This window comes from Sceloporus occidentalis, unplaced genomic scaffold (assembly GCF_023333645.1).
Source record: "Sceloporus occidentalis isolate IW3139 unplaced genomic scaffold, rSceOcc1.0.p SCAF_30, whole genome shotgun sequence".
Classification (NCBI taxonomy): domain Eukaryota; kingdom Metazoa; phylum Chordata; class Lepidosauria; order Squamata; family Phrynosomatidae; genus Sceloporus; species Sceloporus occidentalis.
Window position 1 is genome coordinate 6,961,210 of NW_028317010.1, and position 19,792 is coordinate 6,981,001.

Sequence of the window (19,792 nt, forward strand, 5' to 3'; positions counted from 1 at the left end):
CAACCCCTTAAAGCGTCCTGAAATGCTGAAAAAGTGTGATGTGTTGAGGACCGATTAAAGGTCAGGGTTTGACCTGTCTGAGGGGAGGCCGTGTGTGTATGTAGGACAGGTAAAAATATTTGGCACCTTGAATTCTGGTACTGCTTTTGCTGTTAGATTCCTATCTATATACACAACCAACAACAGAACAATTTACTCAATTGTCCTGCTAGAGATCTTCCTAGAAGGGGTCAGAAGGACCAGTAAGTCTTCTCACATAAAGAAGAAGAGCCTAGACTTGGAGCGTTAACTATGTCAAGTACAGGAAACAATGTAAACCATGTAAATACTGGAACCACGTTGAGTCAAGGCGGTCTGGCTAACTGGGAAGCTTTAGAGCACACGCTCTTCATACATCTTCGGTCTCTTCTTCAGCCATCAAGCATAGATCGGTGTACAGTGCTTGGTAGCCTCGTGCCAAGTTATTGCCAGACAGTAGTGTTTGCTGAGCTTGCTAGAAACTTGCCACATCTATACATTGCCGAACTAGTGTGTGCTTTTCATGACATAAGACGTTGTGTAAGATGTATCCCCCCAGCTATATCTACTGAAACCGGGAAGCATACTTAAGCACACTGTACGTACTTTGCGACATTGGTGTAAGTGGCAGTAGATCCTAGCTGAACGCGGGTGTTCCAGTAACGTACGTCGGCTGCCACAACACCTTTACTTCACTCGGAGAGCACGTGCGGTAATTTAAATGAAGTATGCTTCCAGATAACACTTCCTTATTTTAGTAGAAGCAGCCAGGGAAGGAGGAAAATGGTTTAGAAGTGGTGTTTTTCCACCTCCGGTAACTAAAGAACATATTGCCCGATTTGTATGCCGTGAAACGCCTTGGGCTACTGGGTGCCTTGCCACTGTGTATGCAGCCTTAGATCTACATTATATATATAAACATTGAGTGGTTATAGTCTGTGTTCTCTTGGGAAGTGCAATGTTCTTGCAAAATAATTGCGTAACCGTGGGGAAAACACACCGAGCAATCAGGCGTGTTCTCCTCCTTCATTTTTGCTGACCTGCTTTATTTATTTTAAGTCTGTTCCATATATGTTATTTTTAGTGGCCATTTGTGCTCCACTTACTATCACAGGTCCTAGGTAATCATTAAGCAGTTAGCCCAGATTTGTTTTTTTTATCGCTGGCAACCTAGCTTGAGGGAAATGCAGTTTCATGCATTAAACACGTCTGTTGCCATATCACGCATACAATAGGGGAGATGTCATTTGCCTTTTATTTTTCTATCCTCAATTTTCATTAGAAACCGTTAATGGCAGGTTTTATTTTAGAAGTAGAAACAAAGCTGACGAAAATTGTCCCTAATTTCAAGACTCCACAGAATAACAGCAGAGTCTTAGACTGTTGCTTCGATGTATTAGTATTTATTGCTTTGTTTTGTTGCCCTCATGGACAGCCATTAGTTTATTTTGCTCATTATATGATTATCTGACTTGTACATGCCTTTGGCTGGAGGCCAATATTAAGAAGAATATCCAAATATTTATGGATCTGAAACCGTAGCATACGTGTGAATGCCTTACGAAGGACATATAGTGAGTTGAGGCTGTAATGGTGTTTTCCATTTGATGTTGCTACATGGTAAACCAAATGGTTGAATGAATCTTGCAATATCTTTGCTGATTTAAATGGCGTGTAAATTACTTTATTCTCAGGGCAATGGTTGACATGTCATGACGTGATCGTTATGAACCGGTAACAGTGTTATCCCCAAAAAAGTGATTTACCTGACGTTATCTCGCTTAGTGAATAAATACCACTCCCTATGACCTTCCGGTGGCAGAAGACTGCAGCTTCGTTCATAACAATGTAATGATGACCTGAGATATGTTTTCCTTAATTATCTCTTAGAAAGAAAGCTTGCGTTTAAAATAACATTAGAGACCCTGGAGTTCATTAATTGTTTTGGGTCAAGTGCATATGCAGAGTTTGTGGAGACATAAAAGCTTGTAGCATGGATCTCACAAAATGATACAGCTGGTTGCAATGGGCTTCTTTATTTGAAGTCACTAAAACCATGTTTTAAACAGAAATTTTCAGCTGCGTTCTTTACTTTGTTCTCCCTATATCTTGAAAAGCCAATGGCAGCCTTGGAAAAGACAAATGTGATCCTGGTGCAAGGTTTTAAGGGTTGTGTTATCACAGACTGGTTTATTCCGCTGTTGTGGAAATAACAAACCAGATTCACTCATACACCCCTATCACAATGTCATTATCTGTTAACTAGATAACTAGTTAAAATTCTGAGCCTAAGGATGTCGGCTTATTATAGGGTAATGGTAAGGAAAGTTCCCAGATAATGGTTTCTAGTAGACGGCCTTTAATATTATACACTGCTTATTATTAAAGTAACCGGTAACGCAAGATTGTTGCATCAGAATAGTTTTGGTTATCTGTCTTTTTTATGACCGCCGTATCATTATTTCAGCGGATAAAGCACGGGCTTCTCCGTAGCCTTTGTATTTTCTGTATGATCTTCACAATGCCATTACTGCGCATGTTGCGCGTTTGTTGGTTTCATCTCATGACCTTCTATTAATATCTGTAATCCAGCCTGTTCTAGACATCTCATCAGATTTGTTTTTCTCTTATTCAGGCTTTCAAGGCCCTGGTGGGAAAGGGAGCGTATAATTCCATCACGGCAATAGAATTTTTGGTGGAGAAACACTTGGAGTTCGCAACTGAAGATAGTGCCTTTCAGCCCTATCAGGTAAGCAAAAAGCTCTGGCCTGCCGACTGCTCATGAAGGTTATATTAATAAGTGTTTGGTTTGTTGTGCTTCCATTAAAGTCTTTGGGCTGAGACCTTGTTCAAGGTCCTAAATTTTAGATTATTTTAGTGCCCTTTTCTTGCAGACGTATTTAAGTTTTTGTGTCCCTGTAAATGCCACAGTGTGTATACCCAACTTTTGCTCGGTGTTGACCAATACATTCAATATTTTGCAAATATATATTAACCCATGTAATAAAGAATTGATACATTAGTGAAAACAATCCATTTAATAAGCTGATATACCGTATTAATACATTCAATTATTACTACATTCAAGTTAATAGAGTATTGCATTGCCACATAAGTTGTAACTAGCATACACTTTTGCATGCTCTACTTTAACACATGCTAACATCATATTTTGGATCAACAGCAATTAAAAGATGGGGGGAAAGGCTGAACTTGATGGATGCATTTCTTTTTTTCAGCCTATGTAACCATATGCTCACAATCACTTAACACCTTGCAGTCACACTTGCTAACACTACACACTAACACATGTACACTGTATGCTGACATAGACTCACTCATTCCATACACTAACACACGTAACATTATACATTCATAAATGCTAACACCATAGTCATGCATACACATGCATGCATTATCTAACATAAACTAGAACACACACTGACTGGCACTATGCACACGCACATACACACATACACATACACACACACACACACACACGCACACACATACGCACACACCAAGCAGGGGGCCTGGCACACCAGTACTGGGCATACCTCCCTCACACCTGGAGTAACGTGTGTTTTTGCATGTAGTTGTAAGTGTGGATTACAGGCAGGAGGAACGAGCAGGTATTACATGATTAGTGCATCATATGCAGACGATGTTATTTAGGTTTCCGGCTTACGTTGCCCCAACTGCATAAGAGAGAATGGTTTTGACAAAGAAAAGCCCGGCTTTCAAAACACAAGCTTGGATAACGGTAGTCTTTTCAAAAATGTCTTTGGAATACACAACTAGACCAAAAATAATAGAAGTTTGAATACAGATGATGATTCTGGATTGAATGGTTTCTAATAGAACAAAAAACCCACAAATCAAATAGCTTGAAGGAGGAAATTAAGGGAGCCCCTGCCCAAGGCTTTATAATCTGGATGTTCAGTACCTCCCAATTGCGTGAGAGTGCTGGCCGACTCTGTTTTTGTTGGAGTCTCATCTATAATCCTTCCTTCGTTTCTAAATTAACCCCACCCTTGGCATGAGCGCTTGTATTTTTTTCCTTTCTTAAACATAAGCACATGTGTTCAGCTCTGCAGCAAAGCTTGTTGTATGTCATTGGCAGCTGTGTTAGGTTTCACAATTCACACACACAATCTGGCAGAGTAGCCAAAAGGGAGTAAAGCGAGTTTTCTTACGGTCCAACTAACCACAATACCAGCAAGTATCGGGCTTAACAATGATCCACAACGTGTTTTGGGCTATAATGCTGCCTTGGCTGAGCCTGGTGGAGTTGTGTGTCTCATAAGGGACAAAGTGGGTGCTTTTGGGGTTTCAATCTGCCATATTGCGCCCCCCATTTTGCCTGCGAATAAGTACCCACCATCGAGTTGTTTGGTCCTGTAGCCTATGATGCCATCCTCTGTATGTGAACCAAACTCATGTACAGGGCTATCCAGGAATGGACATGTACATCTAGAAGTTACGGATAAGGAAACATCTAGAGACGCTTAGTATTTGGAGAGCACAAGAAGTTAAGCGCGGTTGTTGAATTAATGTAGAAATCACCCAGTGTTCGTTAAGTGCCATTACCCCGTACAAGCAACCAGCAGCGCATGAGTAGTTTGAAATTCATTACTTTATCTCATACGGTGAAGCAGACGAAGAGAGCGGTGCTGTGCGTCACCGCCTGACCTTGCATAAGGTGACAGTTCTTTGAACGCCTCGGTTGCTACAGAAACATTGTGAGCAAAATGTTTGGCTCTCTGTTCCCCTTCTCTCCAGGGATTGAAGAAGAGAACCCGCTAAAAAAAATAATTACACTGTGGTGTTTTAGAAAGGAAGTTCCGACTTTCAGTGATCAAATAAATACTAGCTAGAAGTTAGACTTTCCGTGTGTATAGCACCCCATCAACAGTAGCCCAGTACAACCCATGGGCGGTATCCGTACAATGTACCTGAGATAATGGAGTCCTGTAATCAGGCGATCTCTGAAAGAAATCTATCCAGTCATCGTGGTTCTTAATTAAGAACGCGCTGCCTTGGAGTTGGCGTGAATTTTTCTTTTTTATGTTGTTTAGGTGCCATGTTTCCTTCGCTGATGTTCCCTTTCACTGCTCCAAATCCTTAGAGACCTCTTGCATTTCAAAGCTTTCTTCATCAGCTCAGAGGTTATTTGAGGATAGCTGTTTTGTTAGCAGCTCCACAGCAGGAATGCTGACGTGAATTTTGCAATCTGTGCAGTCGCTTGTGTAAATGAAGCAATTTAGCCAGCAACAGTGCCGAGCGCGCGTCTGACCCATATATTTATTTAGTTGCATCGGCATGCGCGAATGCTTTCTTTGGAAAGTGCCTTCTGTTGGCCTCTGTTCTCATTGTAATATACTGTAATGATGTACCCGAGCAGCTGGCTTCAGCTCAGTAGAGTTCCCATTTCCCACGACAGGTACAGACAGGCATGTCTCGTCTGTTAAGACATTGGGAGTGTGTTAAAAATGTATGTAAAGGTTATGACATCATACGTGTGAAATGGAGAAAGTCGGTAATGACCGTGGTATAAGCAGAAGACAAATAGTCCCGATTGACAGATTGCAAATGAGAGCAGAATTCTAGGTATTTTCAGCTGGTTGGAAGACGGCTAGAACCAAAAGGATGGGCAACGGCCAGAAAATGCACAGATTAGAGGAAACTAACGACTTTTAAGGGTGAAATAATTGGGGTTGCTGTAGGGTGTGATCTTTCTTTGAAGGATCTATCTCTTATTGTTAAGATAAATCAGATACAGTGGTTTATGGGCGACTGCAGACACTGGCCAGTTTGCCGCCTGAGATTGTGTGCAAGTGAAACGGATCTGAGGTTGTTAGTAAAGGAGTTATGTGACACCAAAAACTGCATTGTTCGCTCTTCCTAGTTATGTGAATATATAAGAACCCTTTTTTGTCTTCAATGTTTTGCTTTTTTAGGGTATTTTCTCTTGGGAGCCCTTAACATGCAGGCTTTTGTGTGTATATATATATATATATATATATATATATATATATATATATATATATATATATATATAATATTATTATTATGACAGGTGGCTTGTGTAGCCATCGGGTTCTTCGGTGACTCGTTGACCCATGTGTGAAGTCATAACATTACAGAAGTGCCGTGTTTAGTGTATAGAACATGTTGTAACAAATAACAGGGGTCAGGGTTTCTTACAGTAGTCACGGCCGGCACGCTGTGACCAGCGATAAACTGCGTACAACTTTACGGCTTCTAAACATCTGCGTGTTTGGAGGTTTCATGCTCCGCGCTGCTGAAGATATCCTGCCAAATGCTTCAAATTCTTTCCCGGTGTGGCGTAATCACATAATAAAAGTGTGTGTTTTCTAGTAAAATGTTCAGCCGCATAGTGGGAGAAATACGTTTAACGTTATGACCGCTGTAGTGAATTTCCCTGTTAATGAGCTCGAGGTTGGAGAGCCGTCCATGGCTGGCGTTAAGGATATATGTGTCAACGTGAGTTTGTTTCCTAGGGACGGGCGCCAGATTAATCGCCCCTCTAGAGAGTTTATCTCATCTGTGAAATAAACATGCAGACGTGTATAGAAAATGAGGAGGATTTTGCGTTGTTCCCTTATCACCACTGGAACTTACGCTCTTACATTTGTATTTCCTGCACGGCGGGGTTCCTTCTCTCTAACAAACCCACAAAGCCGTAGGGAAGAGCTTTTAAAAGTGGGCTGTGAATGAATTGGAACAGCAGGACTGAAGCTCGCCATGGACGGCGCGGAAGGCTTGCACTGCGTGGGGAATGCAGTCTCATCTCTGCGGTGCCCGTTTTCGATACCTAGCTGTTTGACGTGAAAGGTATTGTTTTGTGCGAATGAGTCGGTGTTGCGGCACAGATGTAAGCATGTTCTTGAGTATGATTTAGAAGTGCTTCGCTAATACCATTTATTATCAGAATACCTCACCCTCGGTTGCCATAACATACAGAAGATACCCGTCATGCCCCCTGCTCCTCTAGTCGCTGAAATGCTTTGGCATCCCCAGGACTCGTTTGGCCAGAAGCCATAACCTTGTTGTCCTGACTGATGGAATAGGAGGGGGGGGGGGGGAAATGTAACATCTGTAACATCTGCGTGTGTTTGTGGTGAACCGCGAGCTGTAGCATGTTCTGTGCCCCTGTTACCTGCTAGAACAGTGACTTTGCGTGGTACACGGAGCCATGTCATGATTCTTACATATGTAGCGTTGTTGGTACCAGAACATCTAGAGCAACACACATGCTTCCAACTTCAAGAATTCCAATGTCACCTGCAAATGAAATAAATATGATTTCCAGTCTTCGCTGATGTCTGGGGATTCTTTATTAATCCATGGCCCCTTTTGCCCCCTTGCAGGAGCTAAAAAGGTTAATGTGTTTGTCCTCACCCGGTGTCACAGGCATTTATCTTGCGGTGGTACTGCTGATAGGAAACATTAAGCGGTAGGGGGATGAATTACAGAGTGCTCCAGATCAGCGTCCCCTCCCTGTCTCCACCGAAAGCTCTCTCCATCCAATTCCAGGTTATTATTCTTCTGTCATGACTGCTCCCTTGACTTTTATTTTCTTGGATCAGTGCCTGGACTTTCTGGAGACCAGAATTATACTGCCATCCTCAATCACATCAAAACAGCAGCTTTGCTCAGAGAGCATAAAAGCACTCGAGTGGCGTTGGGGCTGAAATATACCGGTCGTGATGGGAGTAAAGAATAGACTTACACAAAGAACTTTTTAGAAGCAAGATGTTTACTCTGCTTTTGGTTCCCTGTGTTTTATGACGGTAACGATGGCCGTGTTCATGGGAGATCTGTGAAGTATCATAGTAACCATGCTGTTGTTTTGGGCATGCGCAGAGCACCTGTTTTTACTGTACGTGGAAAACACTATCGAGAACCTGGTTCCAAAGATTCATTTTTGCCTTAAGGTTTGTTACAAATCACACCGAATGCAGTGAGAATGTTTCGGGGTTAGATGTTACCCGAGGCGTAATTCCCAGCCGTCTGGGTGCCTTCTAATTCCTTAAAATCCCGTGTTTTGTCTTTGATGCTTTCAGCATCGCACGTGAGATAATTGGCTCATAACGGGGTGGAAAGAGGCATCTCCCGAGTTGTGTATGTGTTATATCACACGTATTTACTATGCGCTTGTGTAGACACTGGATTGTATCAGGGTCGGCAAATATCTAAGCTGTTGATAAATGACTGTTGAGCTCCCAGGATGATCGGTCTTGCGCTGCCTAAAGGCTGAATCAGAATCATGTATACATTTTAGCCGAACAACATCTGGAAAGCTATTTTTGGCAAACCCCAGTCTATAAATGTTTAATGTATGGGGGTCATAAAACTAGCTGGGAAGGGAAGGTTGATCTCTATTAGTAGCTTCTGGCCACTTACATGAAATATGTGAGTCTGCATAAGAACTTCTTAGTCAATATAAGCATGTCCGCAATGACTGTGGCTCATTAGCCATGGTTACACGGGCCCCGTCGTTTGCATGTGCAGGCTGTTTTAAATGCGGCCTTTGAACCATATCACAGGCTTACCGCGTGACACTTAGGCAATTTCAATCTTTAGAGAGATCTTCTAGATCATGCGACTTTCACAGCATGCTTACGGTGGGTTAAAAGTGACCAAATCTCTGCAATATGGACATATGGCGTACTCACAGATATACGGGACATCAGTGTTTGTGTCTTATTCTTAGCCGTTTATTTGGGTCTCACCCTATATTTTGATAATCCCACAGTAGGTCATAGAGACGCTCGACTTTCCAGGGCTCGGGGCACGTCTGAGGCAGAATTTCTGAGCCGCTCGTCGGCCACTTGTTCTCGGAACGGCTCGATTGAGTTTGTTCATAGACTAGACATATGTTTCAGACACCAGGCATGCTGTGACACAGCGCTGAACACATGGGCAGCTTCAGCAGGCTATTTTTGTAAATTTGAGTCACCCCTGCAGCTGGCGGTATAATGCCTCCCTTATTCCCACCGCTGCACTGGACTTCAACCTTACTGAACGTTAAGAAGCCATGAAAACTAAAGCAGTAGTTTAGTACGAGGCACTTCTATAGCTGGTGGTGTCGCAGTCCAACGTTGCATGTTCACTTACAGAGTACTGCCCTTAAAGCTCTACAACATGGACGACGTAAGCCACAAACTAAGAGAGGTCGAGCGGATTGCAAGATTTGCAGGGGTTTAGGGTTTCTCCGAGTTATATGCAGGCGTTTACCTTTTGTACCTCTATTTGTCATGTTGATGCAGTCTTAGATGTCCACTTCCCCAAGATATTGTCTCTCTTCTGTCTCACCTCCCGCATCGTCAAGGTCTGTGTGTCTTTGTAGTGTTATCTGCCTCCTAGTTAATGTTTTGTTGAAGTATTGGGTCTTTTGCTTGGCTTCTTGATAAGCCGAAGTCGTCGTTGGCTAGCGGAGCTGTGAACTGCAACTAAGAGAATACATCAAATACACGCAACTCCTTTCAAAAGAGTCTGTTGCCGCACTCCGTTCCAGGTACACAATGTTCTTCACGAGGGGATGGTCTTCTATCCGGTACTTTTTCTCCAGGTTGTTGGGATTCCTGCTGTGGTGGGGGTTGGCTTGGACACGGCTCCAAGTGCATTTCATGAAGGACATATCAAGTGGCCTGTTGTCAGTAAGGGGCCATTAAACCATTAAGCCCAAGAAAAGAAAGAAACACACTGACATGATGGACGTGCTTCCCGCCTCCACACGGCTGGTTTTCTGAATTGCTGAACTTCATGTGCTCGTTCCCGCATGTTAATTCTAAAGCCTATTCCTGCTCCGCTTTAATGCAGACTATACCGGCTCAACATTATCATTAACCCATTCAGCTGATACATTACGTAGAGCATCATCCTTCTGTGACCGCAAACAAACATTTATTTATCGAGTGCTCGCCGTGCGCATCATGGAAGAGGGGTTTTTGATGTTTTTGGATCGGTACTTCTGTGTGAATGGTTTGCAGGACTGGTATTTTCTCTATCGATGCTGCAGAGGGCTCGCCACACGTTAAAAATAGTATTTCATGGAATGTGGACGAGGCTTTATTTAGCATCGCTTTAAAATTCTTCAACCGGAAGATAAATGTTGCTGATGTTATGATTTTTTTCTTCTTTTTTAAAAAAAAAATGCCTGATCTGTTGCGGGAATATTTGAATTATTCGGTGTCATCAGGTCTCCCCGCTTATAGAAAGTCTTTGGTTTGTGCATTTATATTTATAAAGCATACATTAAAGCATAAACGTTTTGAAAATGTATCTTGTTCGCTCTCTGTCTCTCTCCTTTCCTCTCTCGCTCTCTCCTTTCCTCTCTCGCTCTCTCTCTTTCTCTCTCTCGCTCTCTCCTTCTCTCTCTCGCTCTCTCCTTCTCTCTCTCGCTCTCTCCTTCTCGCTCTCGCTCTCTCCTTCTCGCTCTCGCTCTCTCCTTCTCGCTCTCGCTCTCTCCTTCTCGCTCTCGCTCTCTCCTTCTCGCTCTCGCTCTCTCCTTCTCGCTCTCGCTCTCTCCTTCTCGCTCTCGCTCTCTCCTTCTCGCTCTCGCTCTCTCCTTCTCGCTCTCGCTCTCTCCTTTTCTTATGTTATGTTTATGGCTGTTCCTTTTCACATATGCAGTTGTATTTAATATATTTAGAAGGCATGATGACCTATGGGCCAGGCTTTGTTTTAATTTTTTACAATGTAAATTACATATGTATTCCTCATTCTTTAAATCCTATTTGGCATGTATAACTTTGCGTCAGTATAAAGGATTATTAAATGTATCAATAAATAAGGTGGTGTTAATTGTACCTGTTTGCATCCCGCAATGTTCTGTGAAACCGTGATTGTTCTGGTTTTTGCAGTTATTCTCACGGCTTATTGTCCTCTTGCAGGATAACCGGGTGTTTTACTAAGGTTACATTAACGCCTTTTGCATTGTGCTCTATAATACGTCTTTGCTTAGCATGCTAAACACTGGTGAGTTTGTTTTAGGTCAGTGTGAAAAATAGTCAGTTCTTTGGCTTGGTATTAGTATTAGACAGAGCTGGTGGCTTCTCTTGGATAGTAGTATCCATTCTTGGCCTTTATAATAACTTTAAGTTACTAAGAATTGTACGTAGATCAGGTTCATTCATCTCGTGCCCATTAGTTTAACTGTGAAATGTTTGTCGTATGTTTTGTTTGTGGTTAGTGTCACTTCAGCAGAACTATATCAATAGCATTGGTATTTTATCTGTGAAACAAGCCTTACGACGCGCCTGTGTTTGTAAATTGCATTTCTCTTTTTACTTGGCCGCCAATACATCATCAACTGAATCTACTTTCTGCTGTGTCCGCCTGGCGCAGTGCATCGTGTGGCAGCCACGTTAAAAAGACTGAATATATGCGTTCATTCATACACAGCAGCAAGGCACTCTGTTAGCAGTCTTGGGGAAGACGCTGCCTTCATGCAAGAAATCTGTTTCCAGGTTTAGCATTTTCCATCTCTAGGTCTGTTTTCATGATAAGTCTGTTTACTTTTTACGCTCCACCTTTTTAAAAGAGCCGAGCAACTGTCTCTTTAAATTTAGCTCGGTTCCCACCCCTGGTGTTTGGGGTTATTTGTGTGAACTCTCAGTGTGGTGGAGGGGAGTAGGTGGTCGGTGATTTCCGGTGACATGCGAGATGGTAGCAGGTGCCCAGCTCCCCGGCAGTGACTCTTGAGTAGAATCAGTGTCTCTTGTCTCTTTGAACTGTCTCTTTCCTGAGACTTTGCAGGTTTCAGGCAAATGGCTTTTACTGGAGGCTACTAATTTGCAGCACAATGGCTATTCAAAGTCAATGCAGCCCTTCCTTTTTGAATGAATCCCTTATTCTCGTGCTATGTTGATATCTAGCAACCCAACAGCATGTGAAATAAGAAAAAATACCATAATATTTCTATTGTCTTGCACCAAAAAAAAAAAAAATCATCTGAGCCCTGATCAGTTGGTTGTTTTTAGTGCCAGATCCGAGCACGTAGACGGGATACAGTGTAATCTGGCCGTGCCAGCCTCACGCCAATCAAAGTGCTGCGCTTGAGCGTTGTTTTGGTCATTGCACCGCTGCCGTTTGTAGATGATTGTGGCAGATATTAAATTAGGCTTAATGACAATCATTACCATTTAGAAAAGAACGAATTGTCTCCTTGGTACATCTCCGCTGCACGCATTTAAATGTTTTAATAGGGGACAATCGCCATGGGCTTCAAGTTCCATAGAGTATGTGCAGCTCTACCCCTTTTATTGTCGCTGTATAGCAAGGTTATTCAGATGTCACTTTTATAGACGGGAACAGACGGTCCCTGTGGGTAATATTTTGATATGCTGGTGGTGGGGAGGGGGGAGAGGTTGTTTAAACTGGCTTTTTAAACCAAACGCTGTCTAAGGGGTCTGCTTTACCTCTCCTGCAAAGCCCTGTGAGAACCCAACCCCGGCAGCTGTAATCGCTTAGAGGAGATGTGCTCTGTAGCTGCGGTTGAAATGTTCCGAGTGTGCGTGCGCGGAATGCTGATTCCAGGCCAGGCATCTGCTGGGAACAGTAATTCCATCCAGCCGTAGTCATGTTTCATAAAACACTGGTTGGTATTCATTTATTTATGCTCCCTTACACTGTTCTGTTCCTAGAGCAAGAGCGACAGGGAAGGCTCCTTTACAAAGACTTTGAACGCGGTAAACCCCCAAATCCCGGCTGTCACATATATGTCCTTTCAAACGAGGCCTTCAGTCAGAGGCGATCGTATTCACTACCGGGCTGAATGTAACCCTTGTCTGATTAAACACAGCATTAGAAACCTTTACTAGTATTGCTTAATGCATAAACCCTTCCCAGAAATAACCCTTCAATCAAGTCAAATCTTTGCACCATTCATCATTTCTTGCCGGGAACACTTAATTGTTATGTTACCCAAAAGCAAGCGTTGATAGATTGTTGCTTTTGGAAACTGAAAAGGCTTCTATAGTACGTTTTCTGTGATTAAATCTTAAGAAGAAAGAAGAAAATGACAGATGTGCTTAGAGTTTAGCGTGTTGTGGAGCAGCACCTTTTATTCTTGGTACATTTCAGTATGAGTGCATGAAATGGTTAACCCATAGTGGGGACTTGCATTAATTCAAGTAAAAAAGCACAGTCAACGTGCCCGATAAGTGAAGGCGGTGAGAATAATTTGGATCTGTTTTTAGTGTTGTATGTAGATCGGCGTGCTCGTTACCGGTTACAGGGCGCAGCTCGGTGTAATTATCTTCATATAGCTCTCCTGCTGAAGAAATACGGATGGCCTGTAAATTAGGCGGAGAAGTGGAGAAAGTTCTACAATGCTGTCACACTCCGCTGCGAAGGATGACATCATTTTGTAAATCGCCTCATCGTGGTGTCGGCTCCGGAGAGGAATATGAAGCTTGTCGGCGTGGCTGTTGGCAGTTGTCGCAGATAATGAGTAACATAATTGCATGCCGCCGCTTGCATGCCAGTTGGTTAATGAGTGTTCTGGTTAATCTACTGGCAGATTGCATCAAAAATTAAAAGAAAGCCGTGCTGTAAACATTGCTGCCCTTCCTCTGCACATCGTCACGCGACGGTAACACTTCTGTGACCCTCATCACTTAAACCTACAATATAACGGAACAGAAATTAAAGTGAATTCCCGTTTTTACCGTGCGTTGGTAAACAGGAACAGTCAGCCTGGCCAGTCTCATCTACGCAAATATAAATATCTAATATAAAATATATAATATATAAAGTAATGCTATATAAACAGGAGAATGAAAGTGATAAGAATGGTGTTTTGTTAATGGTAAAGCCTCTTGTGCAGTTGGTGACTTTTATATTATATATAATAGAATATAAATTGAGCTCTGGCCAAACACCTAGGCCAAAGAATTGCAGATAACTGGTTGTTGCGTTAATTAAGTGGTTCAAGAGGTATTTTGAAGGAGCCGACAGCTGCATCCAAACCCGTTAATATTCCAGCATTTCTCTGCATTCTGATGGTCCTGGTGCTGTGACGGTAATAACAAGCGGTCTTTGTCTTACGGGCGAGTGGAATAATTGCGGTGTCTGTATTGGCAGGCGAGTGGGATAACGGGTTCACAGCTGTCTGAACGCATTAATTGGTTTTCTGGGGTGCATTGTACCCGAGGCACCTGTTGTGCCAGAATTCGTAAGGTTTTCACTATGTGGAGAACCAGCTGGCTACTGTTGAAGCCTCGCTTATGTGACATCAGTTATGGAAAGTATGGTTCAGCATGTGTTCAGAGGTACAGCGCCAAGTATGTCATACACTGTGGTGTACAACAATAACTTAAGCTCGTTATCAACATTGAAAGCTGTATTAATGATGAAACAAGTCGTTTTTTCTACTAAAAATAAAGCGGATCCTCTTGGGGAATTTGTCCTCTTATCCTGAAGACCAGACTTGGTTGACGTAGGTGTGTGGAGTGCGGGGGAAGGGGGTCCGCGACTATACGTCTGTCACTTTCCATTGGCCGGGAGCCTCCGTCGAGCTCAATAAACCCGTGCTTTTTGGAGCGTACAGACAGGTCCCAAAGGCTCCGGATTCTAAATAATCAGCGTCTCTAAAATATTGTGAAAGCATCATTATTTTGTTTCAATTTGGCTGCTAGAATGTCAGAGCACGTTGTATTGGTACATGTTAAACATAACTTTGTGCCAGATGACAGCGCTGCCAGTTCCGCTTCTGCTGCCCTATGTTATACGGTTTAATAACGTGCCGGTTTTGGCATCTTGCTCATTTTTATTCACAGTAATTATTTAGTAATATTGTCTCGGGAGGAAACCTGAATCACCCCCAGGTCAGGACTAGATAGACCAGCGTTACCATGGACGTTATGCTACTTGTTCTTGCAGTGTGTGTGTGGGTATGTAGGTAGGTATGTGTAGATATATACCGTATTTGCTCGATTATAAGACGAGGTTTTTTTCAGAGCAAATGCTCTGAAAAATACCCCTCGTCTTCTAATCGGGGTCGTCTTCTAATCAGACCTCAAATAGAGTCTGATTAGGAGACTAAGATCCAGATCCCCCGCACCGCTGCAGGGGACCTGGATCCTCCTGTCTCACCCCCCCCCCCCCATCATACACACACTTACTGGTGCTTCCTGCTGTATTGCCGGGGCAGCGGGTTGACGTCTACGCGATCCGCGTAGACAATGTCCGCTGCAGCCGGAAGGAGGTGTGGCTAGCAGCGGGGGTTGTCTGCGTCCGTCGCGCAAACCTTCCCCGACTGTCAGAGATCAGAGTTCCCCGCACCGGTGCGGGGAACTCTGATCTCTGACAGCCGGGGAAAGTATACGCGACGGACGGATACAAACCCCCGCTGCCAACTCCACCCCCTTCCGGCTGCAGCAGAAGGCGACGTCAACCCGCTGCCCCGGCTGGAAGCACCGGTAAGAGAGGGCTGAGAGGGGAGGGGAGGGGAGAGTGTGTGTGTGTGTGTTAGTTAAATGGGGGTATAGGGTGTGTGTGTGTGTGTGTTAAATGGGGGCATAGGGCATTTCTGGAGTGGCGTTAAGGGGGCATTTAATAGAGCACTCTGCCTCCTGAAATGCCTTATACACCTATATGCCACTCTGCCCCATAATATGCATTTTAACCCCCTAAATGCCAGAATGGGATATAGGGGTATAAGGCATTTCTGGAGGCAGAGTGGCACATAGGGGGTCAAAAGGCATACCATGGGGCACAGTGGCATATAGAGGGTTAAAAGGCATATCATGGGCCACAGTGCCATATTGGAGTGGCAAGCCTGGGGGCAGATGTGCGTAACTGGGGGACAGGTTGGAAAATACAAGAAATAAAAACAAAAAAAATATTTTTCTCAATCATAGCTTTTATTAAAAAAAATAGTTTACATGAATTAACATTTACTGGTAAAACTTTTTTCCTTTAGGGTCGTCTTATATTCAGGCTTTTTCTTTTTTTCCTAAGTTAATATTCAGATTTTGGGGGGTCGTCTTATAATCAGGGTCGTCTTATAATCGAGCAAATACGGTATATATATGGTACATAATTGCCCCCTCTAAACTGCCCGTGGGTTCATTACCCCACTGAGAAAAGTGGAACAAAGGGGCAGCGCTGCAGAAAGTCGGGCGATGTGTGGGCCGTTTCCTGCCAGGAAGCTACCTGAGGCTTTCTAATTACTCGCTGAGAACAAGGAGCAGATGCGGGGGTGGGGCTCTGACCTCAAACACACTTACTATGTGCTCACGTCTACCTGGCGTGTGTGTGGATGTATATAAATATACATGTTACAGGAAGGGAATTTAAACATACATTGGAAAGGCATATGGCTGTCCTGAAGACAAGACCAAGGGCTGATTAAGGTCTTTACATCAAGAAAAATGAGCAGACGGCTGAACGGTTCTTCTGTGCCATCAGATTCTGAGATTCTACGTGTGATATACTGGTGGGTTAGGGCGCTCCCCGGGGGATCCCGTGCTTAGATGAGAGAAGTCCAAGGCCAGCAACTATAAGAATGTGATTTCACCATGTCATAAAATAACACTGATAAAAGCCCGATGTATAAATATATCACAGTAGACGTTTGAGTTTGCAATTGGCTAATCTTGCCAAACATTTTATATGGTCATAGATGAACTAGCCTGTAGACATGGAATAATTGTGCCATACTGGAGCTGGCAGTGAAACATACATGATCCTGGTTAGCGTTGAAGAACGCTGCAGTTTACACCTCCCGCTGTATACACATTCAATGAACTGAGAATTGGAGTTCAAGGCTTAGTAAAACCCATCCCGGGATGAATCATGTGTAAGTTAATAATTCTCGCCGCGCTCGCGGTGATGTTTGCAACATTAGGGATTTCTTAACAAGTGCTGTTTGTTTTTCCCGTCCTGCCAGAAGTACCAGCTTTCAGAAGCTTGTCATGTGATTGAGGTGCTCGCCCCTCCAGGGTATTTCAGTCGTTATCATTAGTCAAACATGGCCTTCATACCACTCCACATGATTACCTCTCTATAGCAGTACCTGTCCCAGAAAATGCCACCAATCTGGTGCAACGCATGCACAAGAGATCTAAGCCTACATTGGCATTCGAATTGTGTAGAAGACTTGGTCTTGGTCCGGCTCTGCTTGTGGTTTGTTTCTTGCACTTAAAACAAAGTCTCAAGTACACTTGTGTCGCTTGCATCTGTTTTTCAGTTTAAATATAATTTGTAAGGCAGACACGTTTGTCGTTGGATGCAATTTGTGTAGCTACTTTCCATGTGAGCCACATCAATAATAGTTTGATACGTGAAAGTTATTGCTCCACCCCGACATTTAACCAGCGGCACCACAAAGGCAAATATTTCTTTATCTGCTCAGTGTTTAGGAAGGTACACTTCCCGTCTCTCCCACTCCTTCTCGCCGGCTTTACAGACAAGCAGGGTCTCCGAAGAGCAAGAAATGAATGAGTTTGGCAGCAAAACGCTTAGAGGAGAGCTGGGAAGACGAGGCAGATCTTTAACGTGGAGCCTCTTCACTATGGAGCTGATCTCAAAATCACAAGGCGGCTTAGAACGAAAGCGATGCGATATCTGCACTTCCCATTTACCGGGAGCCGCATTCACCCCCCCCCCCCCCCCCCCGGGCAAGAAGAAGAAACCTCTGTGCGAATGAATCAGCGACACGCACCGGCTTTATTTTTGTTGAGCTTGGGGAGTGAGGGATTGTCTCGCGTCATCTCACCCGAATGCAGGTGTACTTGTGTTTTTGGACACAACCGTAAATTGTTTTTGTTGACCTGGCTTGCTCTCGCAGCCAAAATTGTGGTTTCTGTATGAAATTCTGGCCTTCAGAAGTCAGAGTGACCTCACAAGGACCACGGGGTCAGCTCGTCTTATCACATAAACCATCTGCTAGCTTTATCTGTCAGTGGGGAGGGGGGAGCGGGCTCTTGTGTACACACGTGGGATCTTTGCAGTATAGAAGTGTGCAAAAGATGCCGCCTGGGTGTTGGCTTCTGTTTTTATTTTTATTAAAGCTATATCGCTGCATTTTACGATTGGGCATGTTTTTGGTGGCCCTTTAGTTCCACGTACTGTGGAAAATGTTTGCGTTTGTACTTGGAAAGCTGATAACTCTTAGTCTAAAGAGATCACCCTTTGTACAGCGCCATGGAATCTGTTTCTTGTCACTGGATAAAGCCCAGCGATTGTCCGCTTTCTTCTGATGACTTCACGTGTTTTTCAGGCTGTGTGGCTGCGATTTTACTTCTCTGTGTCTGCAAAGGGGAAAAGTGAGAATAAATGCATTTATTTCTAATGCTTGTCCATAAAGGATTTGACAAAAGTATGTTTATTTTAGGAGCCAGGCAGGCAACTTAACTTTTTTTTGGTGCCGGGAATGCATAGTGATTATTAAATAAGTTGACAGTACTTAGAAACGGTGTTACATACGTAGCCATTATATTACATATCCAGCTTAGTTTATTTATATTATTGTGCTGTCTGTTTATCTCGCGGACAATGATTAGGATGATAATATGGTGCGTTTATGATGAGATGCGGTGGAATTAGTCACGACTGGCTGTTTATTGGCTATTTTGTCATTTGTCTTTTTATTACTTTACTCTATTCGAAGCACTTAATCCGTGTCAACAATAAGGCGCCGGTTAATTTGCTACATGAATAGTCCAATTTCGTACCTAAACTAGTGTTAGGACTACTCCCATCACTCCTGTGCTGCTCATACATGGACGCGTTTCCTATGCCGTGTTAAGTATAGGCGATAGTCACCGGATGCTAGGACAAGTGTATTGTTGCTATACCAAAACAAGCTTCAAGTGTGTCCTGTTTTCTGATATCCGCTGGTTTAGAATTGTAAGTAAAGTAGCGGCACATCTCCATGGTTTATTTTTTTTGTTTTTTTTTCTAATATTGAGAAGTTCTTGGCCTAATATGTGTGGATGGAGCAGCTCCTGGTTGGTGATTGACAGCGTATCGGCAGAAAGGTTATTTAAGTAATATGAATATTGAATGTTTTGGTTTGCAGCACGTCATATAAATAGTAAAACTAATTATATATATATATATATATATATATATATATATATATATATATATATATATATAATAATTTTTATGCAGTGTGGCTTGCCTGGTCTTTATTTTCAATGCTAAAAATACATGGATTTTCTTGTTTGGACGGAGTACTGTCTGCATTCTGAATTCAAGGACTAAATATGGAGCAGAAATTCCTGTCTGATGTTCGCTGCTGCCGCTTGCCGGTGCGAGTACATTTATAGTATTTATGAGGATGCTAAACGTAGCGCTTCTGTGTGTTTCAGGATGAAGTGGACAGTCTAAATCCAGTTCTCAGGGACAACCCCCAGCTTCATGAAGAGGTGAAGGCCTGGGTAAAAGAACATAAAGTTCAGGAGATTTTTATGCAAGGTAAGTGTGTTTAGACTTCTGTTTAAGACCACGGATGCAAAGGCTGGTGCAGGAGGGCTAGCGGTGTTTTTTGGACACGTTCAAGAGGGCCATATCCATGCTTTACGTATTACTCTGTATTACTTTTTTTTTTTTTTTTTTTTTTTAATACTATTGGCTTAAGGGGTTTCAAGGTAGTAAATTTAAAGAAAATTTCAGTGGGAGGCCTAAAGGGCACTTTAAAAAAAAAAAAACAACAAAAAAACTGTGTTGCTGATCACAATGCGTGCGATCAGCCAGCAGGGGGAGCAATAAGAGAGCCCTACTGTGGCTCTTC

General features: G+C 43.1%; 1 protein-coding gene across 1 annotated transcript in view; it reads left to right on the plus strand.

The window, feature by feature from the left end:
- LOC149298993 (jumonji domain-containing protein 1C-like) overlaps positions 1-19,792 on the plus strand; it is a 105,716-nt gene that overhangs the window by 60,911 nt on the left and 25,013 nt on the right. Inside the window, exons 3-4 of the mRNA XM_089486814.1 lie at positions 2,654-2,767; positions 19,371-19,476. Of these exons, the coding sequence (XP_089342940.1) occupies positions 19,470-19,476 (7 nt within the window). The 5' untranslated portion in view covers positions 2,654-2,767; positions 19,371-19,469. The remainder of the gene's footprint in view (positions 1-2,653; positions 2,768-19,370; positions 19,477-19,792) is intronic.